The sequence below is a fragment of the Scleropages formosus genome, chromosome 7 (assembly GCF_900964775.1).
Source record: "Scleropages formosus chromosome 7, fSclFor1.1, whole genome shotgun sequence".
Classification (NCBI taxonomy): domain Eukaryota; kingdom Metazoa; phylum Chordata; class Actinopteri; order Osteoglossiformes; family Osteoglossidae; genus Scleropages; species Scleropages formosus.
Window position 1 is genome coordinate 32,433,810 of NC_041812.1, and position 27,999 is coordinate 32,461,808.

General features: G+C 44.1%; 1 protein-coding gene across 3 annotated transcripts; it reads right to left on the reverse strand.

The window, feature by feature from the left end:
- Nucleotides 1–2,464: 2,464 nt before the first annotated feature.
- On the reverse strand, nucleotides 2,465–27,985 carry LOC108942043 (proprotein convertase subtilisin/kexin type 6-like). Of its 3 annotated transcripts, XM_029253509.1 has the most exons (21): nucleotides 27,446–27,985; nucleotides 23,596–23,700; nucleotides 22,533–22,643; nucleotides 22,099–22,242; nucleotides 21,789–21,865; nucleotides 21,063–21,151; nucleotides 17,789–17,961; nucleotides 17,358–17,570; nucleotides 16,586–16,686; nucleotides 15,171–15,274; nucleotides 14,764–14,881; nucleotides 11,589–11,777; nucleotides 9,369–9,498; nucleotides 6,805–6,952; nucleotides 6,619–6,721; nucleotides 6,202–6,398; nucleotides 5,314–5,401; nucleotides 4,995–5,098; nucleotides 4,383–4,512; nucleotides 3,560–3,672; nucleotides 2,465–3,156 (listed from the first exon to the last, which is right to left on the reverse strand). In XM_029253509.1, the coding sequence occupies exons 1-21, from the start codon at nucleotides 27,602–27,604 to the stop codon at nucleotides 3,059–3,061; spliced, it is 2,694 nt and encodes an 897-aa protein (XP_029109342.1). In that variant the 5' UTR covers nucleotides 27,605–27,985; the 3' UTR covers nucleotides 2,465–3,058. The 3 variants fall into 3 exon arrangements, 2 of the variants coding, with proteins under 2 accessions (XP_029109342.1, XP_029109341.1); XR_003797816.1 differs by lacking the exons at nucleotides 2,465–3,156; nucleotides 3,560–3,672; nucleotides 4,383–4,512; ... (1 more) ...; nucleotides 5,314–5,401; nucleotides 6,805–6,952 and having other exon boundaries at nucleotides 6,319–6,398; nucleotides 9,361–9,498; XM_029253508.1 differs by lacking the exons at nucleotides 2,465–3,156; nucleotides 3,560–3,672; nucleotides 4,383–4,512; ... (2 more) ...; nucleotides 6,202–6,398; nucleotides 6,619–6,721 and having other exon boundaries at nucleotides 6,868–6,945; nucleotides 9,361–9,498.
- Between the last annotated feature and the right edge of the window lie 14 nt (nucleotides 27,986–27,999).

The following is a 27,999-nucleotide window of genomic DNA, read 5'->3' on the forward strand; positions in this document are numbered from 1 at the left end:
GTGGGCCTTGGCCAAATCCGCTGCACCACTGCATCCCCTACTTGAATATGGAAACGTTCAGTTTTAATTTTATTATTAAATATGCTCACCCATCAAATCAGTATTCTGTATGCCAGAACCAGATTATTATTGCTATTTAAAGTCCTTATACAACTGGATTTTTTAAAATGACAATAACACAAATAATTCAGGCTGTTTTCAACCTTTCAGCATCATGACTAAAATTCTTGCTTGGGCTAAGGCCAGTTTTATGTGCACCACTTTTATAGAGTACCAATTAAAAGCTTAAACTTGTAAAATTGTGGTATCAAATATATCTGTGCTTTAATAATGATGTTTTGTAACAATGCTTTCCTGTTATGTGGAAGGCAGTTTTGTTGACACTGAGTTCTAAATCAATAACATACAATAACAATAACGTACAATAACATTTACCAATACAGAACGGTAACAAACTTTTAAGAAATATTTTTTAAAATTCTGTACATATGATTAAAATGTGGGCAGCGCGGTGGTGCAGTGGGCTTGGCCGGGTCTCGCTCTCTGGCAGGTCTGGGGTTTGAGTTCTGCTTGGGGTGCCTTGTGACAGACTGGCATCCCCTCTTGGGTGTGTCCCCTCCCCCTCCAGTCTTGCGCCCTGTGTTGCCGGGTTAGGCTCCGGTTCACTGCGACCCCGCTTGGGAGAAGCGGTTTCAGACAGTGTGTGTGTTCAAAATGTGCCTGTATTCTAATTTTTTTATTAATATACAGTTAAATCATGCTTCCTTGATTACTTTGCAACATGATTTAACTGTATATTAATTAAAAAATAAGAATACAGGCACATTTTAAACACACACACTGCAGCAATGTGGATGCTATGTTGAACGCATCTTTCTATTATTACAGAGTTGGGGGTCAACATCTGAGCAGAACCAGCCTCAGCCACTGCTTACATATTTTCTGCAGCTTCGCTGTAAGCTTCGAAGAGGCATCCTTTTATCAGAGTGAAAAATGTGCATCATGCCTGCAGGGTCCTCTGCTTTGACATTGTAAGCACAGAGAAAAAAGTGCACAGAACAGATAGGGGTTTAAAGATTATAGAAGACCAGTGTAGTTATACATGTGGCTCTAGAGCTTTGGTGGTTTTGAATTACTACTGAAGACTTATGAAATGTAAATTAAATAAAACTACCTACACTGACATGCTCTAGTCTATTTCCAGTATTACTTAAAATATCTATAAGACATTAACTCACATCGAGAATTTGTCAGAAATGGAAAGATTTTATAACCATTGTATCCAAGACAGGAAGCACATTAGCAGATTCAATGCACTATAACTTATACAATTGTGACATGTGCAAAAGCAAGACTCATTTTATATTTAAGACAGCAATTCTACAGCAGGGATTTATAAACCTAGTGCAAGTGATTGGCCAATTTATCATCCAAAATTTGGAATGTTTTCTGTTTAGTCCTGTGAAGTGATTAACAGAAGAAAAATGTATAATTAAAAATCATTTTGAAATGTGTGTATAATTGAAACAATTTAGAAATTCCTCAGCTATTACAGATGTAACCTAACAAAGCTTATATTCAATTAAATCTATTCTAACAATTTTGTTTCTCTTGCAGCCCATTTATAAAGGTCCCTTACTAAGAAAATTGATACAGGTTTACCCCGGTATACGGACTCCTGATTTACAGACTTCCAGCCTAATGGCCCTGGAAAAGTTGTATCCATTTTTGGTATACAGACCGACTGCTCCTGGTATTACAGACTTTTCTCCAATGATGTAGATGTCATGAGCCAATGAGGAGCAGGCTGTTCAACAATGTATAACTTCTTCGTTTTGCACTGTTTTCAAGTTGTTTAATTAGTTTTGAGAAATGGTTTTCTCTTATTGTTTTTATTTTTTGTTTATGTACCTCTCTACATTTAAGAGTGGTATCAAAACTCACCTCTTTCTGACTCACTTCTCCCCTAATTTCATAAGTGCTCGATAAACATGTACGTGTTACCATTTAATGATTTTAATTCAATTTGTTTAATTATGGAAAAGCCCATGTGCAGGTACTTGTGTAATACATTCTGGGTTATAGGGTGGTATGTCACAAATTGACTGTACTCAAAATTCATATCTGAATCCAAATCTCTCCTTCTGTTGATGTAATGCACTGTTTGCATTGTTCTCTGAGATGTACATCGCTTGGGAGAAAAGTGTCTGCTAAATTAATAAATGTAAATGTATTGTATCTGTCTTTCACATATTCATGTATACCTATTGTTCAGTAGTTTAGTTAAACAAAATATCCTAATTTATTTGTTAATTTCATTCTTACGGGGGGCGCGGTGGCGCAGTGGGTTGGACCAGGTCCTGCTCTCCAGTGGGTTTGGGGTTTGAGTCCCGCTTGGGGTGCCTTGCGATGGACTGGCGTCCCGTCCTGGGTGTGTCCCCTCCCCCTCCAGCCTTACGCCCTGTGTTGCCGGGTTAGGCTCCGGCTCCCCGCAACCCCGTATGGAACAAGCGGTTCAGACAATTTTGTTCTTGATCATCCTAATGTTTTGATTGCTATTTCTTGAGATTGTTCTTAAGTGTTTGTGGAAATATTTAGGCATATGTGTAAAGTCCAGGAACGCATAATTTTTTCTCCTATTTAAAATAATGGGAAAGGATCTCCCAGTTTACAGACTCTTGGTATACAGACTGTTTCAGGGAAAAAATTAGGTCCGTATAACAGGGATACCTGTATTTCATTTAACAAGCCTGAAAATGCTAACCTTGCAAGTTTCACAGTTCACAGAGAATATCGTGTAGTTTAGATGCCATAAGCTACCATATTTCATTACCAAGGTAGTAACGATGCATTTGGGATTTATAAAATTTATACAGTATACATATTTTATTATCAAATTTGAACTATGACGTGGCACAGTGCCAGCACCTTACACAACCATGAATATACTCCACTACATCGTGACACATGGAGTATTGGCACGATACATTAAAGCATTAAGCCACAGGCTGAAAATATACAACAGGCAACAAAATTCACATGTGATGGGTTTTCATCCTCAGCCTGCGACGAAGCACGTTTTACAGCAGAACTGTCGAAAAAGCTTTTTCTCACATAGCCTGTTGGACTTTACCATCTCACAGAAGATCTCATCTGCTGCAGAGGGAGAGAAGAAAGAAAAAGAAAGATTTCAGCAGAGTGACATTAACATTAATAAGCTAAAAATCAGAACAAGAAGCTCTCCATCCCCCTTTGCCATATTCAGCCCCTCCCGTTCCTACTTCTGCTTCTAGCGTGGGGAGCTCCACAACATCGCACTGCCACCAGAGAGCGCATTTTACTTCCTTTGAAGTAAAACATGGAAAACTGAGAATTCCTCTAAACTGTACAGTTATTTTCTCACTCCACCATCAGAAACCTGAGGGTGATTAGACTGCTCAGCTATAAGTCCTACAAAACTCCGGTATCCTCACAACAACTGCTGTCCCTCCTACCCGGCATTCTCTTGGAAAAGCAAGAATCAAGTTCGTTCTGGGAAGGCTGCTTACACCAATCTTACCATTGTTACAACTGTTGTTGATAATGCAGGCTCCGCCAACAAGACTGTACCCTTCTCTGCACCTGGTGCAGGTAATCCCAGGGCCACTACAATTTAGACACTGCTCCTCACACCTAGAAAACACAAAGAAAACATTTAAGGCAACTTCACCATTTCAAATTCAAACTTGTATCGCAAAACGAGAGTATGATCTTGTTGCAGTGTGCAACCACATCACTCCTGAGTCGTGTGAGGTGACCGTATGTATTGTGGAGTAGAAGCAGGACAGCCCCACCCACAACTGGAACAGTGAGCCATAGCAACACATTTTTGCACAACACTATTCACACCATAGCAAAGAACAGCAACTCATATGAGGCAAGACTGACAACAAATTTAAGCAGTTAGTCTCCAGAAAACAAGCAATATGTGGTCTATCCCATCATGAAGACTAGAAAGTCATTTAGATGACAGGATGAGAGTTTTGAGCTGGGTGGAGAGCACTTACAGTCCATCAGCTGTTATTGTCGAGATTTGTTTCAGCGGAGATGGGAGAAGCAGAGCATGTGATGCTGAACACGTTTTCCTACACATTTTAAAGTCTGCTGTCGTACCGTTAGTTTGTGTCTATTTCCCACCCTGCTTCTCTACATTCTGAAAGTGAAGTTAATTAAAGGTGATGTGTCTAGGTGTTTATCTGTTCATTGAGGCTGCTAATCCTAAAAAGGAGCTGTTGAGAGCAGATCAGGTTGTCCTCACATGCCTCCTCATGCTATGTGTGACTGACATCACACCAGACAAATGCAAACAATCACAGAGGTGAGCCGGCAACCAGCACACTGACTTTTGGCACATTGCTGGCAGCGAGCCTGTGGTTTGGTCTGGGTAGTAACCCTGGCTGCAGGTCGACACGCACATCCACTCCTCCTCCAGGAAGTTAGCAGCACACTGGAGACAGTCCTCTCTTTCTGGTCCTGAGGGAGCAACACACATGATGTGTCAACGTGCCTCCCCTCCCACACCCCATCAATGGTCAACCTGCCCCTCACTTCCACACGCTGGGTCAGCACGCCTACTATTTCACCAAAAACAGGATCAATATGTTCTCTCCCTCTGTCCAGCCTCTAGGTGAAGGTCGCCAATGCCAACCCAACAATAAACACAGCCGCTGATCTCAGTGAACGAATCAACACAACTCCTGTTCTGCTCACCAGGAGCAACACGTACTCTATTCCAATCCACCGGGTTCTCTGCTCCCCACCCACTGTCTGATCAGGTCCCTACCAGGTGCCAGTGAGCCAGAACACAGCCCCTTCCCTTCACTCACACACTATGAGGCTTGTTACATGTCAGACTGTAACACAAAAACATATTAACATAATCCCTCTCGGTTATGGGACAGCATGAGAGATTTAGAACACACTCGTGTGTATTCTGGAACAGGAGCTACACTCACCATTGCAGGACGAACAAGACTCATGGCAGGGGACACACTCCATCTCTTCCAGGTTAAAGAACATCCCACTTGCACACTTTGGCACACACATTATACCTGATAGACTGTATGCATGTGTAAAAAAACACACAAAAAAAATCATGGTGCAAATATAAAACAAGTTAAATGAACGGGGGAGGAAGAATGACACAAAAGGAACGACCTCATTTGTCAAAGGAAGTTTTTGTTGTACTCTGCACAAAATTGTATCTTTGTATGGCAAGCATTAGTGAGCTTCAAAATCACCTGAACACAGATGAAAATTACAGTCGCCTGTTACCTGTAGCCGTCATTGCAGTCAGTGCACCTTTCTGGGTAGAGGCGACATGCCCTGCAGTTGTTATGGCACTTCTTGCACTGCCTGTGGACTGTGGGGGGGGATGATGAGCAGAAGAGTGAGGGGTTTCACTTCATAAACCAAACATTTCTCTCAAGCCATGGACTTCTCTGGAGATCTCCAAAACATCAAGCAAATACCTAGGCCACTGGTGAGGAAGTTAATAGTGCCCTCCTCCCTCAGACAGCCCCTCCCCCATCCCCTTCACAGCCCATTCTGCAGTCAGGGTGAGCTGCAGTTTTCATGACAGTCTCCATGGAGAGTGAGTAGGAGGATTCACTGTGTACTTTGATGGCATATTACCTCTGACAGCAGTGTGACAGCAGCGAGAACTCAGACATCTGCTGTCAAACCTAGTTCTCCATGGTCCAAGCTACTCTTAATTGCATAACTATCTACATTATTCTTACATTTTGACATTTAATAGCAATGCACAGGTGGACAGCTATTTTTTGACTATATAAGAAACACTAATCTCATTACAGCAATTTTTGGTCCAGGGGAACTGAGCTTGTCCTCACTCAGCTACTCCATGCAAGGCCTCAGCTTTTGAAACATATATCCAGCTCTCGATGAGCACGCAAACACAACTACAGATTTAAAAATGAAACAGGTTAACAGCTGACCAGTTTTGCCTATGTGAGAGGCTGTTTAATTTATTAGAGGTATGGTTTGCTTTCAGACAGTTAGACATGCTCATCTCTCTCATCAAGAGTTTCTAATCTAGGTGAAAATTTGCCAGGCATTCCCGTCATTCCACATTGGCACGAATGCGAGGACAGGTGTTACACTAGTGAATTCGGAACATGACTTGATCTTGCACTCACTAACCGTCGTCTGCGTAGTAGCCCAGAGGACAGCCGGTGACGCAGGTGTTGTTGTCAGCGTGGAGATAGAGGTCTCTGCGACAGGCGTGACACTCACTCGGTGCCCGGCCCACACACCTCTCACAGCCAGGTGTGCAGCGCCTGCAGCGTTGTGCAGCCTTGTCCTCAAAGTACCCCAGGGGGCAGTGGCTCACACATGTCCTGCACACAGACAGGAGGTGTGTCCTTGAGGGCGGAGCTTTAAACAGCAGGCCACACCCCTTGGACTGGTACCATACGTCTACTCATTTACACACATGAAAATTCAAACATTTTTTGAAAGAGTGATGCTCTATGTTACACAGTAATAATAATTTTCCATGTCAGCATCCCCATATTTACCCTGAAGAGAAGTGCACTGGGAGCCAAGTCCCGCCTTTACCTGCCTGTCCGAAGCCTCCCTAATTTGAAGTGGATACAGTTGAGGCAGTGGTCAGCGGAGGGGCCATAACAGCCCTGCTCCCCACACTCTGGGTGGCATGGCCCTGTGGGAGGTCACACTGGGGTGAGCATTCATCTTCAGAGAAGCATCCTATAGCACTCCACTCTTTCGTTATCTCCCACCTACCATCATATTCGTCCTCCTCTGGCTCCTCCAGCTGCTGTTCTAAACTAGGGGACTCTGGCCCCCTCGGATGCAAGGGGGAAGGGCTGTTGTAGGGGTGCTCTGAGGTCCCGTATAGGATCAAAGTCCACTCCTTCAGCTTACCTGGGTGAGGTGGTCAAGGGAATGAGGTGTTTTGACCACAGTACCTGACAGCTGAGCAACAATTACATTTCCATAAGATCTTTATTATAATACTCAGCAGTAGACTCAATGTGTTTAGTGTAATTTTATTTAGTTTATAGATGCAGTTATGCTACGGCAATCTATTTAAAATATACAGTAGGTCCCTGACTTACAAACTTAAAAGGGACTGAGGCTTGGTTTGTTACTCAAGTTTGTAAGTCAAATGTGACAGACTAGGCGAGGGGCTCATCATTTACAATTACATGTATTCATTTAGCAGACGCTTTTCTACAAAGCGACATACATCTCATAGAAAATACAATGTGTGCATTACATTAGCAGAAAGAGAGACTTAGATGCAGATGCGTGACTCTAAGGCACAGTTAGCTTGTTACTTTCCACCATATGAACCAATGTACATCACATAAGTAGCTGCATAAAAGTTTATCAGAATATAAACAATTCCTAATCACATTCCTAATACACACACACATTTTCCGAACCGCTTGTTCCATACGGGGTCGCGGGGAACCGGAGCCTACCCGGCAACACAGGGCGTAAGGCCGGAGGGGGAGGGGACACACCCAGGACGGGACGCCAGTCCATCGTAAGGCACCCCAAGCGGGACTTGAACCCCAGACCCACTGGAAAGCAGGATTTGGTTCTACCCACTGCGCCACTGTACCCCCCTACACACACACACACACACACACACATTTTCCGAACCGCTTGTCCCTTACGGGGTCACGGGGAACCGGAGCCTACCCGGCAACACAGGGCGTAAGGCTGGAGGGGGAGGGGACACACCCAGGACGGGACGCCAGTCCATCGTAAGGCACCCCAAGCGGGACTTGAACCCCAGACCCACTGGAAAGCAGGATTTGGTTCTACCCACTGCGCCACTGTACCCCCCTACACACACACACACACACACACACACACACATTTTCAGAACCGCTTGTCCCTTACGGGGTCACGGGGAACCGGAGCCTACCCGGCAACACAGGGCGTAAGGCTGGAGGGGGAGGGGACACACCCAGGACGGGACGCCAGTCCATCGTAAGGCACCCCAAGCGGGACTCGAACCCCAGACCCACTGGAAAGCAGGATTTGGTTCTACCCACTGCGCCACTGTACCCCCCTACATTCCTAATAATTTTTTTTAAACATTTCCGTTACATTACATGAGTAGCTGCATGAAGGTTTATCTGTTGTTGATCAACAGTTATGATTTCAAAATTATAGAACATGAACATTTACAAATTACATGAACTTAGATCAGTGGAGAACTGAGCCCAGAAGAGATGAGTTTTAATCATCAGTTCTGTTTGCAGCTACTGGTGTAATGCATGTTCACAAAAACAGTGGCACTGGACTAAGTGCACTGGACTACTTTGCATTTGCATCTGCAGCTCTTTGTTGGTGAAATGCACTACTGCTTACTCTGAGTTGCGCATCACTTTGGAGAACAGAATCTATTAAATGAATAAATGTAAATGTGAACAACCCAGACAGTTTCGTTGGATTTATTCTGTGCTTGGCAGGAGTACTTACAATGTACAACACCGTGTAAATAGGAAAGCCCAGAAAAAATCCTGGCACATAGTTAGACCAGTATGTTGGTGTTCACCTGTGGCTCCTCGATCCTTTCTTTAGCCCACATATCACACAAAAATCACTAGACCCAATATTAGCATAAAAGGAAAAAAGCATAAGAAGTCTGAAAAACAATTCAAGTTGTATGTGATTTACCTTGAAGCACACACAACAACTGTGCATGAACTCAGAGCCAAAGACATTACATGGAGGTACAGGATGATGGAGAGGCAGTACTTCACTGATCAGCTTAAAACTGGTAGATGTGTTAGGCATACGAGTTATCTACAGCTTGTTTACCAGCTGTTTATTTCTTTTGCAACGTCTCTACTTTTTTGAAGACCTTTAGTTAGCGCCTACAATTTTTGAATGTTATTTGTCAAAGCATCGGTTGATGTTTTGGCAAAGAGTTTGAATTGCTATCCCTGTCAACACACACACACACACACACACACATTTTCAGAACCGCTTGTCCCATACGGGGTCACGGGGAGCCGGAGCCTACCCGGCAACACAGGGCGTAAGGCCGGAGAGGGAGGGACACACCCAGGACGGGACGCCAGTCCGTCGCAAGGCACCCCAAGTGGGACTCGAACCCCAGACCCACCGGAGAGCAGGACCATGGTCCAACCCACTGCGCCACCGCGCCACCGCGCCCCCTCTTCCCTGTCAACACTTCTTCAGAAAAGAAAAGAAAGAGAAGTCTGTTACTTCAAGGTTTGCAAATTGGGGGCCAACTGTGTTTGCTTCTTTACAGTACTTCGAAACGGTCCATTAGGGTGGAAAGGGGATTCCTACCGAGGCCCTTTTGGGCTGCGTGGCCTTGAGGGAGACTCTGTTATCTCCAGGGTCCACAAGCCCTTAGCCTTCTCCCCCCAGCAGTGAACAGTCATGAATTCCCAGTCCCTGAAGCCCTCCTTGGAGTTATCGAATTGCCTGCAGGCAGGGGACATTCACATGGAGGAATACAAATGGGAAAAATTAGAATACATGTTGGTCTTTCCAGAGGGGGAGGAACTGCATCTCTCCTCTGTGCATCAACAGATAAGCAAAGCAGCAGAACACCTGTGTGTGACCTTTCAACCCAGATTATCTATCTGTATTTTGTGATGACAGCCAACAAATAGGCTTCATCCAAACTTATTTTGATATATTCTAACAAAGGTAACAGTTTGCCATGGTAGTGCAGTAGGTAGCACTGATGTCTGAAAGCTTTGTGTTCAGACCTGGGTTCAAATCCAGCTCAGTCTCTGTGAAGTTTGCATGTTCTCCCAATGTTTGTGTGGTTTGCATGTTCTCCCAGTATTCCTCTGAATGCTGGTTCCTTCCCTCAGTTCAAAGACATGTGTTAATGAGGAACTGGTGACTGTAAATTGCCCTTAATTTGAGTTGGAGTGACTTGGGTGGCACAGCAAGTAGCACTGCTATTTCACAGCACTCGTGTGGTGGGAGAGGATGTGGGTTTGATCCCTGCTCAGTCTGAGTGGAGTTTGCATGTTCTCTCCATGTCTGTGTGGATTTCCTCTGGGTCCTCTGGTTTCTTCCCACAGTCCAAAGACATGCTGTTCAGGTTCACCCATAGTGTGTGAGTGACAGAGAGAGAGAGTGTGTTCCACTGATGTACGGATGAGTGGCTCATTGTAAGTACAGTAGTGTATCTAGCAGTGTAAGTCACCTTGGTGAATAAGGTGTGTGGGCTAACACTACAAAGAGTTCAGTGGAAGTCGCTTTGGAGAAAAGCATCTTCGAAATATGTAAATGTAAAATAAGTATGTGTGACCACCCTGAGATGGACTGGTGGCCTGCCAAGGTGTACCCAGCCTCACTCTCTGCTGTTCAGGAATAGGCTCCTGACCATCGCATTCCTGCTTTGGACAGGTTACTGCTAATGAATGAAGAAAAGTAAAAATACAGAGAAATAGACTGGAACTGCTGCTCTTTTCACAGAGAGCACTTCTAACAGCTTTCTAATTTTTGCTAAGGAATCATTTTGCATCACTTTGAATTCCAATTACCCATTAGAACATCAGACCTGAAGATTTCTCAGATATGAAAATGAGCTGTTAGAAAAGTTATTCCTAATTGGCCACATGCAATTGGCACTCTTGGTCGGAAAATAAATACCTAGCCTTCCATCAAGCTGACAGGACTTTAAGCCTTTTGAAAAAAAACATCTATAAAGATTTTTCCCCATCCCCAAACAATGTGCATGTAAAAATCTGATTGGCTCCCTGGCTCTTGCTGGATGTTAACTCTTCTCATTTCCTGTACGTACAGTTACATAAACTCTGCTTTATGGGAATGTTGATCAGTTCCAGAGAAAATGAAACGCTAAATCCAGCTGCCTGTCAAAGTGCTGGCAGCTGGTGTGAAAGAGATGATTCGAAGGTCTAGGTTATGGCTCCTCTGTGACTAATTCAGGGCAAATGTTGCCTGCAGCCACTTACTGTGGTGACAAAGCGCCTTTGTCGGTTGAATCTCATCTTGGACTGACTGAGGTTTGCCTTGAAGATAAAGGCTGTGCAATGTGCCCATTTAATGCTGCCAGAGGAATATCTCAATAAGCCAGGAAGCAGGTGCACACTCATCTCTGCTGAGCATCATTAAGTACACACATTAATAAGAGACCATCCATCTTTTTTAATTTGCCTCCATGGGATGTGTGTTAGTGATCTCCCTTGACTTACATGAAGTAAGCAGAATTTTGTCAATGCAAAACGAAAAAAAATCCATTATTGTTTAATTCATGAAGACCTAAGAAAAACAAGCATTTACTCCCGTAAGGGTAATGCCACAGTCTTTACAGCCTGAACAGTGCAGTCAACCTGCCAACAGAGAGCGCTGCTGTGTAGCCTTCAATGCACTTGAACTATAATGAACACTTTGGATACCAGTCTGTTCATGGACAGTCTGGTGTAACCCTAGAGCCAGTTTTGAATGATGTGGTGTGAGGGAAGTGTTGCTAATATCTGGAAGTAGGCCATCTGGGAATAAAGCTGATGGCATTGTAACAAGTGGATACTCACCGCTTGGCCAGCAGGTGTGAACGTGTTCCCGAGGGTGACACCAGGCTGATCTGCAGGTCTCCTCTGCGTGGGTGTGCTATGGTGACCCTCACCACCACATGCTCCAGGTATGCCACCTGTCGATCTAGCTGCTCCGCGCACCCTGTAGTGTTAACGCTGGCACTCAACCGCTGGTCAGGCCAGATGTGCCTGCGGGAAAGAGAGAATGGGGATCGTCTTCTTGTTTGTTGCATCAATCAGTGCCACCAGCCGGTCAAGTGACAGTGCTTGTGACAGCACATTCATCCTGGGGAATCGCTGAAGAACGTCACGCTGCAACCTGGAGACCACTGCCCAGCAGCACTGCTCCTGTCTGCCTGGCATGCTGATGAATTGAAATTCTTAATAATTATTATGGTAAAGAGGGTCTACCGCTCAGCCTCTCATTTCTTCTTTCTGCCTTTTTACTCTTTAAGACACACACACTCACACACACCTGAGAAGACCCAGCTGCAGAAAGCAAAACAGATTTTCGAACAAATCTTTGGAATACATCCAGAATTTTCTTTCATTCTCTTTTCCACGAGCTAAGTAATTCACAAATATTTATGGTCTGATAACAGAGGGATAGCACGTAATCCCTTCTAGAATACAGTCTCTCTTTAATATATATACATGTAAGACATTAAATGAATATTAAGATATTTCTCTGGCCACTCAGACTGTAGACTCCAGTGGAAAATTAGGGGAATCATTAAATCCACACTAACTTGAGGGTTCCCTGTTATAACATGTACAAAATGACACTCGATTGAGGTATAACCTCATTTTGTTCAACATGATGCTCCCATTCTGAGGTTAGCAGTTTCTATAAATTATTAAACTGAGGTGCAGTTTGCAAGGGGCCAAAGACAAACTGAAAAACAGTTATAAAAAAGCAGATGCATTTAACATCAGTGTTCAGCACAGGAGGTCAACTGTGCTCACTAGTGTGCCAAACTTATCACATGGATCACAGCAAGTAATTAACTCTGTTTTGTAGGCATCATCATTATGGTAATTTTAGTTCTTTCTTGTGCTGCTCTATTGAACAGCTGTAAAAATCTGCAAGATGATCCTTTCTATTCGAATTAAAGAAGAAACTCGGCACAAAAAACTTGGCACAATAAAACCAATTATCTTTATAAAATGGTGATACAGTGTTCCAAATGAAAATTCAGCAAATAAATGACAGATTTTAATTGGTTACCAAGGGAAACTGCCAAACATTTCCAAAGTTTGTTCAGTTTCTTCATAAATCCAAAGTCACTTTTACCACTAATTCTCAATCAGTAAGAGTAATACAGATGTCCCTTGATTTATTCACCAGTTTTGTTTCATAATCTATGACAAAGCCATGAAAAAAATTCTTTGTAACACATATTTTATCGTTTATTAATTTCAATATTAAAATATGAAATTACTGAAATTGAAACACCTATAATTTCCACAGCATCCTAATCTATACCGGGGACTGTCCGATTCATCCCTTAAACTCTCAGTCTTTGTTAGCTTTCTTCAGCATCCTCACAATCAAGAGGTTACTTGTAGTTATAAAAAAACAACCCGAAAAACTAGGGCATGAAGCCATTATAAAGAGATAGTTTAATGTATGTCTGGGATGACAATATATAATGTCAAGCACAATTGATTCTATGGTACAAAACATACACGTTGGCGTCTGATATGATCCCCACATATGCATAGTGTAGACCTCCCTTGATTTTTTATGGCTTATGCTCTTGGGACTACATTAAAGCTAATTTAAGATGACTGAAAATGAAAGTCATGCATTAGATTTAGATGTTAATCCCACTAGGAAAACCAGAGGATGACCCTGGTGCCTCTTATTGCATACAAAGCACTCCACAAAGCCTTGCAGATGCTGCTTCATCCTGCTGGCCTACAGTATGGAGAAGGTTACCCAGTGCTACCACCACTCCCAGGCTGCCCAGGAATAGAGTTTCAGTCACCAGTTCAAACTGTTTAGAATGAACCCAAGACGTACAAATTCCAATTGCTGTGCAAGATTCTACATACAGAGAAACTGCGATGCAGTACAGTGAAATCTATGGCCAGGTCCTGCTCTCTGGCGGGTCTGGGGTTCGAATCCTGTTTGGGGTGCCTTTCAATGGACTGGTGTCCCATCCTGGGTGCGTCCCCTGTGCTGTCGGGTTAGGCTCCGGCTCGCCGTGACCCCGCTTGGGACAAGCGGCTTCAGGAAGTGTGTGTGTGACAAATAAATAAAAAGATAGCTGCTGTAACTTTCAGGATGACCAGAACAAGCTTTTCCGGGACCTCCACACCCTTTAAGTGAAATTTCATGCCAGTTATTAATTTCTTATCTCAGCCATTAATTTCTGAAGAGCTTAAGCATACTATCCCAGCTATATTTTAGGTTCTTTCACAAGTCATGGGAGTAATGTTAAATCACTAAAACAAGACAGCCAATCACCAGACAGGGCATACTTTTAGCCAAATGTATGAAGAAAGACAGGTTTTAGCATGGTGATCTCTTCTGAGGATACACACACATACACACTATTTGAAACCGGTTGTCCCAAGCGAGGTCGTGCCAAGCCTAACCTGGCAGCACAGGGTGCAGGGCTGGAGGGGGAGGGGACATGCCATGGATGGGACATGCCCTGGATGGGATACAAGTCCATCGCAAGGCACCTCAAGCATGACTCGAAGCCTGGACTTGCCAGAGAGCAGGACCCAGCCAAGCCTGCTGCGCCACCACGTCCTTCCATGTATTGCATAGATTGCAGTAATTCAGACCAAGGCATTTTGGAGGGCTGATATGTTTACCAAGGAGAAGTAACAAAATTACATTCAGACAGACATTTTCAGAACCGCTTGTCCCATACGGGGTCGCGGGGAACCGGAGCCAACCCGGTAACACAGGGCGTAAGGCCAGAAAGGGAGGGGACACACCCAGGACGGGACGCCAGTCCGTCACAAGGCACCCCAAGCGGGACTCGAACCCCAGACCCACCGGAGAGCAGAACTGTGGTCCAACCCACTGCGCCACCGCACCCCCTACAAATTACATTCATTTTGGAAGAAATAGTCAAAGTGGAAAGGTATGAGAAATTGTGGTGGCAGTGTGGGATCAAATCCAAGCCAGTGAGCTGCCACAAGGCCCTCCCTTCACCTGGTTTGACGATCTGAGGCTTCCATGCAGGTATGCTGGGGGGGAACAGTTCTCCATGTCTGGGCCTCCAGGACCATGCCCTCTGCGTCCAGCAGTCCAAAGCCATACAGATGGCTGACTACAAAGATTGGAAACCTCCTGTCAACATCGCAAAGGCAACCTTGCGCATTTTTCACTGTGGTGCTTTTGAATCCTCTGATGAAACAACCTTCTCTTCAGTCATACACATCCAGCTATTAAGCAAAAAAACCTATAGCAATACAAAACAAATGAAATGTAATAAGGTGCACAATACTGAAAAGTAGGCTGCATAAGGGAAAATTTTATTACCATATCTTTGTGCCTAACAACACATACTGTAAACTTCTGGAAATCCAGAAAGACTGCACATCTCCTTTAGCCCCAACCTTTGTGTCCAACAGCATTGGTCTTCCAGTCGTGGGCTTTGAGGTGGGCTGGCCGTGAGGTTGCCACCAAAAGATGCTGGACATCTCTCCAGGTGAGCAGTGGACTGCAAAGGATAAGCAGATAACGGATCAGAGTTGTTAGTTGTGCAGCTTCTAGCCAAAACTTTCTCCAGTAAAAGCCTTTCTACCTCTGAAAGAACAGCAACTGCAAATATTAAAATACTTTTATAAATCTTTTTTAATCACTAAACATATACTAGAAAATAATTTGTACTCATTCGTAAAGGATTTCAGTTGGGTTTTCCTGCATAACATTCTGACCTCTTGTTCAGTGACCACATGCAATTTCTGCCCGGTTTTCTGTTCTAGTGGAAATATTTACAGAAAGCAGCACTTCATACCACTGACTGGAAGAGCGATTACTCAACCCCCTTTTATGTGAAGACTAACTGCATTTTTCCGTATCAAATCACAGGTTAATAACCCTCGTGCTTCTATATTGTGATGTCACAACTGAGCTTTGAAGCAATACAAAGCAACCTGCAGCATCATTTCTAGACGTAGAGGGACTCCTTTGGAATTTAACATATGTGCATGATAACACAGGAAATTTTCTATGACACTTATCTCTCTTTCATTATCAAAAAAAGTACCCTACATATTGAAATATAAAAACAAGCTCTTCATAAACCACCATTTTCTGCTTTTTATTTAAATTTATGTATTGAGGGGGTGCTTTTCTCCAAAGCAATGTAAAAAATATTTACAGTATATTAGCTTCAAAAATGACATATAAAAGGTATAATTAGCTCCACATAAGGTTAAAATTGTATAATTTATAAGAATATATAATTTTCCTCTGGGGGTGCAGTGGTGCAGCAGGTTTGGCTGGGTCCTGCCCTTATGACAGGGCTGGGGTTCAAGTCCGGCTTGGGGTTCCCTCTGATGGACTGGCGTCCCGTTTTGGGTGTGTCTCCTCCCCCTCCAGCCCTGCACCCTGTGTTGCCGGGCTAGGCCCCAGCCTGCCGTGACCACGCTTGGGACAAGAGGCTTCAGCTAGCCAACCTGTGTGTGCGTGTGTGTGTGTGTATATGTGTGTGTGTGTGTGTGTGTGTGTGTGTGTAATCTTCCTTGTGTTTTTGTGGGTAATTATGTAATGCAGTTGTGATACACGTGGTGTGACTGGCAATCTTTTGAGTAGTGACACATCCTGTATGGCACCGCTTTTCGGAGCCCGATTTGCAGTTACTGTACAACGAACACAAGTTAGTGGTGACAATGGGAGAGTCCTGTACAGCACTGTCTTGTGAAAAGAATAGAGAATGGTTGGAGGTCCAGTAAAATAACATCCAGTGGACACTGACTGAAAGACCTTGACAAACACAACAATAAGACATGGATTCTTGGCAACGCACTTGGCCTCCAGAGCCAGAGCAATGACCCCTGCCGCAATGGGGGCAGAGACTGAGGTACCCGTGTGTCCTTCCGTACAGCGTTGTCGAAGGTCAGTGGTCACCTGGCAAGAACAGGACAGTCTAGTTATGTAATAGAAATCAAACGATTACGATCCATGTACCCACCTGACTAAACCCAAGAAATCAATGTTTGTGGGACGATGCTGTTCTCTTTCAAGAAAGCCACCCAACCACCCACCTTTGCACCACGACTATGCACTGGTGCACAGAGACAGCAAACGGCACAAGCAGAAATGAGCCGCTTGCTGTTCACATGCAACAGTGAAAAAGGGAAATGCTGTTACTGCACAGGGAGTGTGGTGCCACAGTGGGGTTGGCCGGGTCCTGCTGTGTGGTGGGTCTGGGGCTTGAGTCCTGCTTGGGTGCTTGGGATGCCTTGCAGCGGACTGGTGTCCCGTCCAGGATGTGTCCACTCCCCTTTTAGCCTTGTGCCCTGTGTTGCCCGGTTAGGCTCCGGTTCGCTGCGGCCCCGCTTGGGACAAGCGGCTTCAGACAGTGTGTGTGTGTGTGTGTGTGTGTGTGTGTGTTACTGTGCGAGTGAGCAAACAAGTGTGGAAATGTGACTTGAGTATGTGAGCAAATTGTGAACAAACAAGGAAGTTTCACCTTCAATTAGTGCATCTATACTCCTCTGTTCTGTCATTCTTATTATAGGTGCTTCTGTTGATACTGATGGTCTGACTTGTTTGTATGTGTGTGTGTGCGCACTCACAATTTTCCTGTGGTAGCTCTCTCCACTGCTGTAGGTAGAGGCCAGGGTAGAGGCACATGCCTCCAAATACCAGGGCATGGTACCACTTTCCGTGGTGCTGCTGACAGAGATGGTATAAATGCTGTTGGTGTAACCATCACAGGAGCAGTGGTCACCCCGTCTTCCCCCATTGCCCGAAGCCCACACAAAAATGGAGCCCCTCCCCTTCCGACCCTGCCAAGAAAATGAAGGCAGCATCAGCAGATCTCCAAGATCCTCTACCAATCTCTCCCTACCCCAAAACTCTCACTTTTTGGGATACATCTGTTCCAGGAGAAGGTTCAGCCTTCAATAAAACCCAAAAACATGAAAAATGAACATGCGGAGCTACTCAAAACCAACATCCACTCAAACTGTAACGGAACGGCACTGGTTTTCAACAGGACCCAGACCTTTTTAACTGCTAGCTCAAAGGCCTGTTTGGCAAGCGGACCGGGTCCATCCACTGTCATCCCGTCGTCATCTGGCCCCCAGCTGGCGCTGTAGATGTCGATGTAGTCTGGTCGCACGCCCAGGGACTTGGCCTCCACCAGATCTGTGACGTCCCCGTCCAGCATTCGAATGCCTGAGAGCAAAGACACAAGTGGTGCTCGCCTCTAGTGATCAAACTGTAATTTCAATCACAGGCTTTTGTGTTGCAACGAATGCTGAGAGCTGAGAGGTCCTCAAAAATTCTAGAAACTGGAAACGTTTGTGGTTGAGTTAATGGTTATTAAGAGGCCGCGGGAGATGCTGCTGTCGTCTGTGCTTCATTATAAAACATGCACGATTCTCAAAAATGGCTGAAAGGATCTCGCAGACTTTCACAGCCATGCAGCTGGATGCAAAATGGCACACCACAAACACAGACCCCCCAGTGCAAAAAAAAAAAAAAAAAAAATTAGGCTGTGTCAGCCTAATTACAATCATTCACTCCAAGAGACTTGTCTGCATTTCATGAAATAATTTGCGTTACACACAATTTTGCGAGTGTGCTGAAGCGGAAACTGATGAGATATTGTGTAACGTGCAGGTGTTCCACATTCTTGGGCTTTTTATGACCAAGGAGACCTGACGTCTCTTCTGCTCATGCATCCGGAGCTGTGCCCTGAGACACCTCCTGACGGCACAGGGGGGGAACACCACAATACTGTACACAGCCGCAGTTTCGCATGGGTTCGCTTCAACACTACAACAATCACAGAGGAATGAGAAGAAAAAATGTGTTTGAGGCAGCGATGATGCTTTTTAAAAATCTAACAAGCCTCACCTGAAAGCAAGTTACTACATGACTTAGGTGCTGTATGAGAGCCAAGGAAGCTCATGCGAGCACTGATCATGTAATGTGGGGCAAAAAAGACAAAACTAAACTTGCTCACAGATGTGACAGCAATGCATGGGTGACGATGTCACTTGGAAATCGGATTCATTAATTTCCATCTTCACCTGCCTCCCAATTATATCTAATTGGCAGCATCGAAACAATTGAAAAGTTTTACATTTTGCATTTTCGGTTCCCCCAACCCTCTAGTCCCAAGTAAACTCAAAAAAGTACGGAAACAGTGCCAAGGATTTCATAAGCCATGTTTGTTCCTGGTAACTGGACAGAATAACAACTTGCACTGAACATTGCAAAAACAAGCAAATATTTCCAAACTTTGTTTTGCTAACAACGGGGAGTGTGTATAGAAGGGCAAATCTGTAGCTTAACAAGTCAGATTCATGCCTTGAAGAAATTCAGGGGTTTGATCATGGCACACGTCTGCCAAATGTAAAAAGTCATGCAAGAGACAAGCCAGCTGGGGCAAAGATGAGACACTGAGCAAAAATAAAGGAATTTACAGATTAACCATTTCATAGCATTGCGTGCCTACATTCGGACAGCCTGCTAAGTTAGCAGGTTCTCCACTGTTCAGCCACAGGATGCATGCTTTTTTGTACGTCTCAGAATAACTAAATCAACTGCTGCCAGTAAAGCCTTCACTTAGATATATATTCCCTAAACTATGCTATAGGTCTTTGGCTGTCCCTTCAGTCAGACATAAAATGCAAATTTTTCTTCAGCATCCTCTAAACAAAGTCACTGATGTTGCCTTCTGTGCTGCTGGCTGCCCAGCTGCCTGTATGTACTAACCATACGTAACTTGTCTGATGCCACCACACACGTGAGGTGAACGTCACCAGCCTGAGATGTGCGAGTCCTGTGTGTCTGAACTAGCTGGCTCAGCGAGACTCAATTGCAAACCACACAGAAGTCTGAATAATCACCTGACCTCTCTAGAAACCGCTCTCAAAACACATTTTCCATAATTGTGTAATGTTAGAATACAGAGGAGGGGCACACAGACTTTGAACCCCGAGAGTTTTTTCTAGCCATACGAGTTGTGCTTCTTCATTTCCACTGCCTTTTGGCTTTCTCCTCATACATGTTTTTCAGTGCATATCAGTATTATTTATGCTAAAGTTTTCAAGCCACTCTATTACTGCAAAAACAGTAACACGGTTAGTTAGACACTACAGAAATACAAACTGATCTGAACTGAACTCAACAGAGCAAATGCTTGGGGTATGAGCTCCGCATAGCAATGTTTGTTTTCAGTGAAATACACTTTTTTCCAGTGGGCTCTTCATATACATACTGTATGTGTAAAACCTTACAAAGGGGTCCACATTTGACAACAAAACACTCTTTTCTTCTGTATGAATGAGACTTTTACATCAGTACTAGCAAAATATCACATTGGCAATGTTTTGAACTGGTTACCCTTGTGTGCTTTTGGAACTCAGCTGGTTCAAAGACTGTGCAGATTTTCATTTATTAATTTAGTTGATGCTTTTTTCCAAAGCTTTTTTTTCTCCCAAAGCATGGGGGTGCAGTGGTGTGGTTGGCTTGGCTGGGTCCTGCTCTCTGGCAGATCTGGTGTTCAAGCCCTGCTTGGGGTGCCTTCTGACAGACTGGTGTCCCGTCCTGGGTGTGTTTCCTCCCTCTCCAGCCCTGTGTTGTCAGGTTAGGCTCCGGTTCGCCTCGGGACCAGCAGTTTCGGACAGTGTGTGTGTGTTTTCCAAAGTGACTTACAGTGTTAAAGTGCTTAAAATTATTTACCCATGTATACAGTTGACTAATTTCCCTGGAGTAATTTAGGGTAAGTACCTTACTCAAGGGTACTACAGCTGGAGGTGAGACTCAAACCTGCAGCCCTTTAGTCCAAAGGCAGTAGCTTTAACCACTATGCCAACAGCTGCACCAGAGAGGACAATACAGTTACATACACAAGTTACAGAAGGAGGGGAGTAATAAATATGAACTTTTCTAATTTCCGTTGGGCTCAGCTGGTGGACTTGAAACACCATAAGAATTTCCCCCCCATCTGGGTCAAACTAAAGCACAACATGTCTGTCGTCTGTAGTGTATAGCAGATGGCATTCTCTGGAGAACATTTTATCGAGGAAAAAAACACTTTTTGGCTCTCAGTTTTAAAAGCACAGCTGTGAAACAACCAGCGAGTCTGCGACACATGCAAGGATCACCCCTATCCAGCAGAGATTCCCATGTCTTGCGATGGACTGACGACCTGTGAGTAGCTGGCTATACACCTGCACACAGTCATCAGATGAGTTGGCAAAGATGAGCCACTGGCCCAGTGTCATCAGGGTCAGTGCTGTGCATACATGTGGAAGGGTTCCCACCTCCAATCCGAGCATGGTGTGCGATGCCAACTGTGCAGTGGGAGTTATTGCCCACAGCTGCTACTTCTCCGGCACATCGAGTTCCATGCCTAGAAAGGGGAGAACAAAAGGAGGGAGATTTGTACATGCTTCTTGTGTCCTAGGATCCACTCTGCATTCACATATATTTAACAGCCATACAGGTGTAGAGCACAAATTGAAAAAACCAACCAACCAACATCAACAGCTGCTTGTGCCAAGCGGGGTCATGGCGAGCCGGAGTCTAACCTGGCAACACAAGGCACGAGGCCGAAGGGGGAGGGGACACACCCAGGATCGGAAACCATTCCACCGCAAAGCACCCCAAACAGGGTGCAAGCCCCAGACCTGCCGCATAGCAGGCACCAGCAAAACCCGCCATGCTACCACGCCCCCCCCCAGTAAATTGAAAACACTAAAATTAAAAAATACAGGTCTACAAAATCAAGACCCAAAATCCTGTAGTATAATATTTTAGTTCTGACAGTACTGCATGCAAAAGCAGTTTGAAAAGATTAAACAAGTCTGTCAAATTGACTAAGTTTGTAATTTTCACATTTCCAGCTGTGTCTATTAGAGCTGCTCCATAAACGTACAGTCCATCCAAGTTTTTAATCATAATACTTAAAGAAGAATGTTGCAATGTCTAACTTTAGAGTTTAATATTCACTTTCGTTTCCATGAGCCAAGAAAGAGCCAGGTACCCACTTGTTTTCATTGGTGGGGTCATAGCGTGGAGTTGGGTCGTGGTCATTCCCGTTGATGTCGAAGCTCGCCAGGGGATCCTAAACACAGGGGCAAAAGACTTTGTCACAGGTTTGAACACTACAGAAACACACTGAAATCACAACTGAAATGGAAGCATTACAAGCAGTAACTTAAACTAGTCAATTGACTGTAATGTATAAACTTTTGACAACTGAGTGTCATTCAACACCTGCTTACAAAGCAAAGGTTGGCAGTCTGCACCGGCCCACTGACCCAACAAACGGTGTTAGAACAAGTCCGGCACTCTCACATAGTTCTGAGCCAGGTCAGTGTGATTCTTCTCAATGCCGTCGTCCAGGATGGAGACCACCACATTCTTGCCTGTGAAGCCCCTCTGCCAGGCTGCCATAATATTCATCTCAGAACGACAACGAAGGCTCTTATCACCACAGTGCTAAAGGAAAGTGAGGGAGGAACGGCAAGATCAACATTTCACACTCACTCCTGTCACTGGATTGGGCAAGCTTCTGTTCAAAAGCATTATTCTTTAACCCTTGTCATACTAGCTTTGCTTTGTAATAAATCAGTTCTGATGCCCTGGAAAGTATCTGCCAAACTCCTCCCCAGTGTAAATGAACAAAACATCTGGTATATTCCCACTGAAGCTCTGAATTCTGTTCAACATCTCACTGGATGCAGGTTCTGATAGCATCTGTCTAAAAACTGTGCAAATCCCCGACTTACTATGTACCACATGCTGGGCCACTTGGGGTCATTAAAGGTGAGCACATTAAGGTCACTTCCAGCAGTCCTCTTCACTCGTCTCTTAACCATCTGCTGCTGAACCCAGTCAACCTGTAGACAGTTCCATTGCAACATATTCAGGTGTAGTAGTTTGATGTACTCAAGGCAGTAAACTGTAACCATGCATATATACCCCTTCGTAAGAGTTTCATCAAATAGGCAAAATGAAATCTGACAGAGTTTTGTATACATTCATCCATCCACTCATCATTAATAACTGCTTATCGAATTCAGGGTTGTGGTGGTCTGGTCATCCTGGAAAAATAGGGGATGAGACAGGGTACACTCAGAATGGGACACCAGTCCATCGCAGGGCAATCACACAAACACACACGCACACACACACACACACACACACACACACACACACACACACACAGTAATGGCAATTTAGAGCCACCAGTTCACTTGAAACACATCTTTGGACTACAGGAGGAAACTAGAGCACTCAGAGGACACCTACGGGAAAACATACAGTCCTGCACAGGCTGAGCCACATTCAAACGCAGGTCTAAACCAACAGCCGGGAAGAAGCTGTGAGGCAGAGCTATGTGCTCTGTGTTCTATCTGCCAATGCCTTACTGGCCTTGAATGATAAACTCTGTAAGCATCACTATTTCTATTGCCTTAGTAGGTGGCAGCTTGCAAAAGTATGTAGTTAAGGTCTTGTAAACAGATGATTACTGATGTAACTCTAAGCATGGACCCTGCTATGGTACCTTTGAGAAAGGTACTTCACCTTCCCAGGTTCCAGTAATAAGATCCATCTATATCAATTCGTAAGGGTGCTGATTGTTTTGGAAGAACGCATCAGCTAAGCAAATAAATAATAACAAAGGTAGGGATTTAAGTAAAGGAGGCATTTAAAGAGAATCTGTTTTCTTTTTAAGAATGTAATATTACCTCAAGCTGATCTCACAGCTGCCACCTTTCACTTGCAGCAACTCCTCTTAAGCAACACCATGTATTACGGTAAGAGAGAGGACAACACCTGGACTCTCACCTTTGGGTCCATATGGATAAAGCTGTGATTACCCCTTGTGGAGAAGGGCGATCTTCTGACGACCCTGCTATGATGAAAATGATAATGGTCCTCTAAGGTTCCGATCTAAAACATAACATGAAAGGAAAAAGTCCAATGTGATGCTTCAGCAGCTTCTGCTTTTCTTTAAGAAGTGGCTCAGAAAGATGCCTATCTGTTTCCTGCCTGGTTGACTGAAACCCACTACATGGAGACACTCTGAGTTGGTGGGCGGTGCTGCCTAGGCAGGCGGCAGAGAGGACCTTAACAGACAGCTCCCACCTCCCCACCCAGCCTTAACAGGTTAATGATGAGCAGCTTAAGTTTCATCCGGCAGGGCTTGTTAAGGCAGCTGGTCAGAGAAGAGAGGGATTTTTTTTGGGGGGGGTGGTGAGTGTTAGGCCAGGGTTATGCTGGCCTTTATTTTTTTTTTGCCGCATCCTCTTGGTGCTTCTGTTTTCCTGGCGAGTACCTGTTTTGTTCTATTGTGAAGGGCCCTTTTTGTGTGGGAAAACCTGCTGTCCAGGCCATGTGGACACCTCTGCCCACGCCTGCTGGGGCATCAGACAGTAGGGCTGGATTTAACAGGCAAGGTGACAGAGAAGCAGTTTCAACGGCTGTACCCCGGTAAGAGCCGCAGGTCAGTTTGACAGGACAGCAAGCCTCAGTTTCTTTTGTTCCTCAGCAGGACTGCTGTATGTTTTGACACAGAATAGCCCTCTGATTAAAAGTAAACATGTATTTGTTCCAGTAACTTAGCAGAAAAACATAATTTGCAGCAGTCTGAGTGCTTTCAGGGAGATTTTCACATCTAAATCAGAACGCCTACGTCACTTCTGAGCTCCACTCCAGGTTAGAACCAAAACATCTGCTTCAAAACACAAGGACGACTGTTTACCAGGGAACACAGCCAAAACAACTGAGATTTTCCTTTAAAAACTCATTTAAAGCTAAATGTAAGCACAAAAATTTAATATGGAGCAATATATATTTTGAAAAAAATCTATTAACTTATTTTTATTAAAATGGATTAAAATACCTCAAATATACAGGATGTACTCTAACTGACTAACTACAAAAATAGATTAGACATTGTGATAGGTACCAATATTGCTTAATTCATGAAATATCTTAATTTTCCTAAAATTTCCACTTTACCTTCAAAAGATATATAGGAAAATACCCAATATACTCCTTAAACTTACTCTTGACGTTACTCATATAAATTTAAAAACATTAAAAAGAAATTAAAAATGGACAAAGGCATCATATGTTACATACCACAAACGTAACAAACATGGCAAAAACTGTCAACAAAAAATACAATTTAGCAATATATTAAAAACATTGTGCTAAAGAATAAATAACTTTTAATTTTCAGTACTGAGTTATAACTGAAATATACTGTCCAACATTAAAAGATAAATTAAAACAACACTTGCAAACATATACTGTATCATGCATTTAAAATCTATTTAATTCTCATGGGGTCTTTTCCAAAGATGCCACTCTTAATGGTCTGTAACGAAGTTTTATTCCAGCAATAATTATTAATACACCACTTTGCTGTATATGTTGACTATTATATCTAATGTCATATTGCATATTTTAGACATTTTTAATTTTCAGTTGCCTAGTTTAATTTTTAGTTTGCTTAATTATTCCAATTTCCGAATTTATTCTTAGATTTTTCTCCACTATTCCAGTATTTTTTCCGTTAATTTACGTATACAGATATGCAAATAAAACATAAACGGCAAAACATTAAGATGTGAAAAAACTAAATTGCTCAAAATGTTACATTACACAGACAATTCCACTCTGAGGAAGAGGGTAAAATTAATAATGTAGTATTACACTTGACCAACTGTACACACCACATTTATGAAACTTATTTAGACGTAAATTGATTTAAATCTTGTCAAAAACTATAAATAAAACCAACTTTATAAAGTAATCCAACACTTTGTCAACATAGCAGTGGTGTGTGATTTTATACTCATCTTAGTCATATATTTTAAAGCACTGGAAGCCAGGAGTCCAGTTTCCTCCGAGTCTGGAGTTACTGTACACAGTACCCAGGTTACTACACCCAGTGAGTCCACTGTCTTACCAGAACCAGGTTTCTGTAACCAGTGAGTCTACTGTCTAACCAAACCCAGGTAGGTTTCTGTAGCCAGTGAGTCCACTGTCTAACCGGAACCAGGTGGGTTACTGTACCCAGTGAGTCCATTGTCTAACTTGAACCAGGTAAATTACTGTACCCAGTGAGTCCACTGTCTTACCAAAACCAGGTAGGTTTCTGTACCCAGTGAGTTCACTGTCTAACCAGAACCAAGTAAGTTACTGTACCCAGTAAGTTCACTGTCCAACCCGAACCAGGCAAGTTACTGTACCCAGTGAGTCCATTGTCTAACCAGAACCAGGTAAGTTACTGTACCCAGTGAGTCCACTCTGTCTAACTGGAACCAGGTAAGTTACCAGTGAGTCCACTCTTACCAAAACCAGGTTGAGTACAGTATCCAGTGAGTCCACTGTGTCTAACCTGACCAGGCAAGTTACTGTACCCAGTGAGTCCACTCTTACCAAAACCAGGTTTCTGTAACCAGTGAGTCCATTGTCTAACCTGACCAGGCAAGTTACTGTACCCAGTGAGTCCACTGTCTTACCAAAACCAGGTAGGTTTCTGTACCCAGTGAGTTCACTGTCTAACCGGAACAAGGTAAGTTACTGTACCCAGTGAGTCCACTCTTACCAAAACCAGGTTTCTGTAACCAGTGAGTCCATTGTCTAACCAGAACCAGGTAAGTTACTGTACCCAGTGAGTCCACTGTCTAACCTGACCAGGCAAGTTACTGTACCCAGTGAGTCCACTGTCCAACCCGAACCAGGCAAGTTACTGTACCCAGTGAGTCCATTGTCTAACCAGAACCAGGTAAGTTACTGTACCCAGTGAGTCCACTGTCTAACTGGAACCAGGTAAGTTACCAGTGAGTCCACTCTTACCAAAACCAGGTTGAGTACGGTATCCAGTGAGTCCACTGTGTCTAACCTGACCAGGCAAGTTACTGTACCCAGTGAGTCCACTCTTACCAAAACCAGGTTTCTGTAACCAGTGAGTCCATTGTCTAACCTGACCAGGCAAGTTACTGTACCCAGTGAGTCCACTGTCTTACCAAAACCAGGTAGGTTTCTGTACCCAGTGAGTTCACTGTCTAACCGGAACAAGGTAAGTTACTGTACCCAGTGAGTCCACTCTTACCAAAACCAGGTTTATGTAACCAGTGAGTCCACTGTGTCTAACCTGACCAGGCAAGTTACTGTACCCAGTGAGTCCACTCTTACCAAAACCAGGTTTCTGTAACCAGTGAGTCCATTGTCTAACCTGACCAGGCAAGTTACTGTACCCAGTGAGTCCACTGTCTTACCAAAACCAGGTAGGTTTCTGTACCCAGTGAGTTCACTGTCTAACCGGAACAAGGTAAGTTACTGTACCCAGTGAGTCCACTCTTACCAAAACCAGGTTTATGTAACCAGTGAGTCCATTGTCTAACCTGACCAGGCAAGTTATTGTACCCAGTGAGTCCACTGTCCAACCCGAACCAGGCAAGTACCCAGTGAGTCCACTCTTACCAAAACCAGGTTGTGTACGGTATCCAATGAGTCCACTGTGTCTAACCAGAACCAGGTGGGTAACTGTACCCAGTCACTAACCAGAACCAGCCCAGGTCCCTTACCAAGCGAGTCCACGGTCTTGCTGGACCCAGGCGCAGTATCCATTGAGTGCAGCGCCTTGGAGCAGGTTCTCGAACCGGTGAGTCCAGTTCCTTACCTGGCCCAGGTTTCTGTAGCCATACTTCGCCGCAAGCTCGTCCGCCGCCCTGCGTCCCGCCGGCACGCGCACAGCCCAGTGGTTTGTGTAAACGTCCCGCGATGGGAACGACTCGCATACGGTGAAAGTTACAAAAAATAACATTACAGGCAAAAGCATGTTGTCTCCGCGCCACACGACTAATTACTACAGGCAGTCAGAGTTATTGAAACATGCTTAACTATTAAAAAAAAACAGCAGGTGAAGGTGTTACGTCGCCGGTGTTAAAAAAACGTGCCGTGTACTCCATTCACACGAAGATGTAAATGATTAAATCTGCGCCGTTTCTTAACGTCTGTCACTGATTCTCTAGCAGAGAGTTGTGCACTTAAAGCCAAATTTAAAAGTTGCTCCGAAAGTACAGCGCAGTGGTAACGTTCTTCTTTATACCCACACAGCCCACGGACGGAAACCCACAGTCTCGCTCTGCCCACAGCGGCTGCTCGCGGCCAGCGAACCTGCCAATGGCGTCACGGTCGAAGGATGCCGCGTATTGAAGAGACTGCCAATATAAC

Excerpts from the sequence above, each read along its gene's own strand:
- LOC108942043 (XM_029253509.1), bottom strand. The coding sequence starts at position 27,604 with ATGCTTTTGCCTGTAATGTTATTTTTTGTAACTTTCACCGTATGCGAG. Across the intron at positions 6,399-6,618 it reads GGGAGGCTTCGGACAGGCAG|GACATGTGTGAGCCACTGCC; the intron begins GTAAAGGCGGGA and ends GTCTGTGTGCAG. Across the intron at positions 3,157-3,559 it reads CAACAACAGTTGTAACAATG|CAGATGAGATCTTCTGTGAG; the intron begins GTAAGATTGGTG and ends CTCCCTCTGCAG.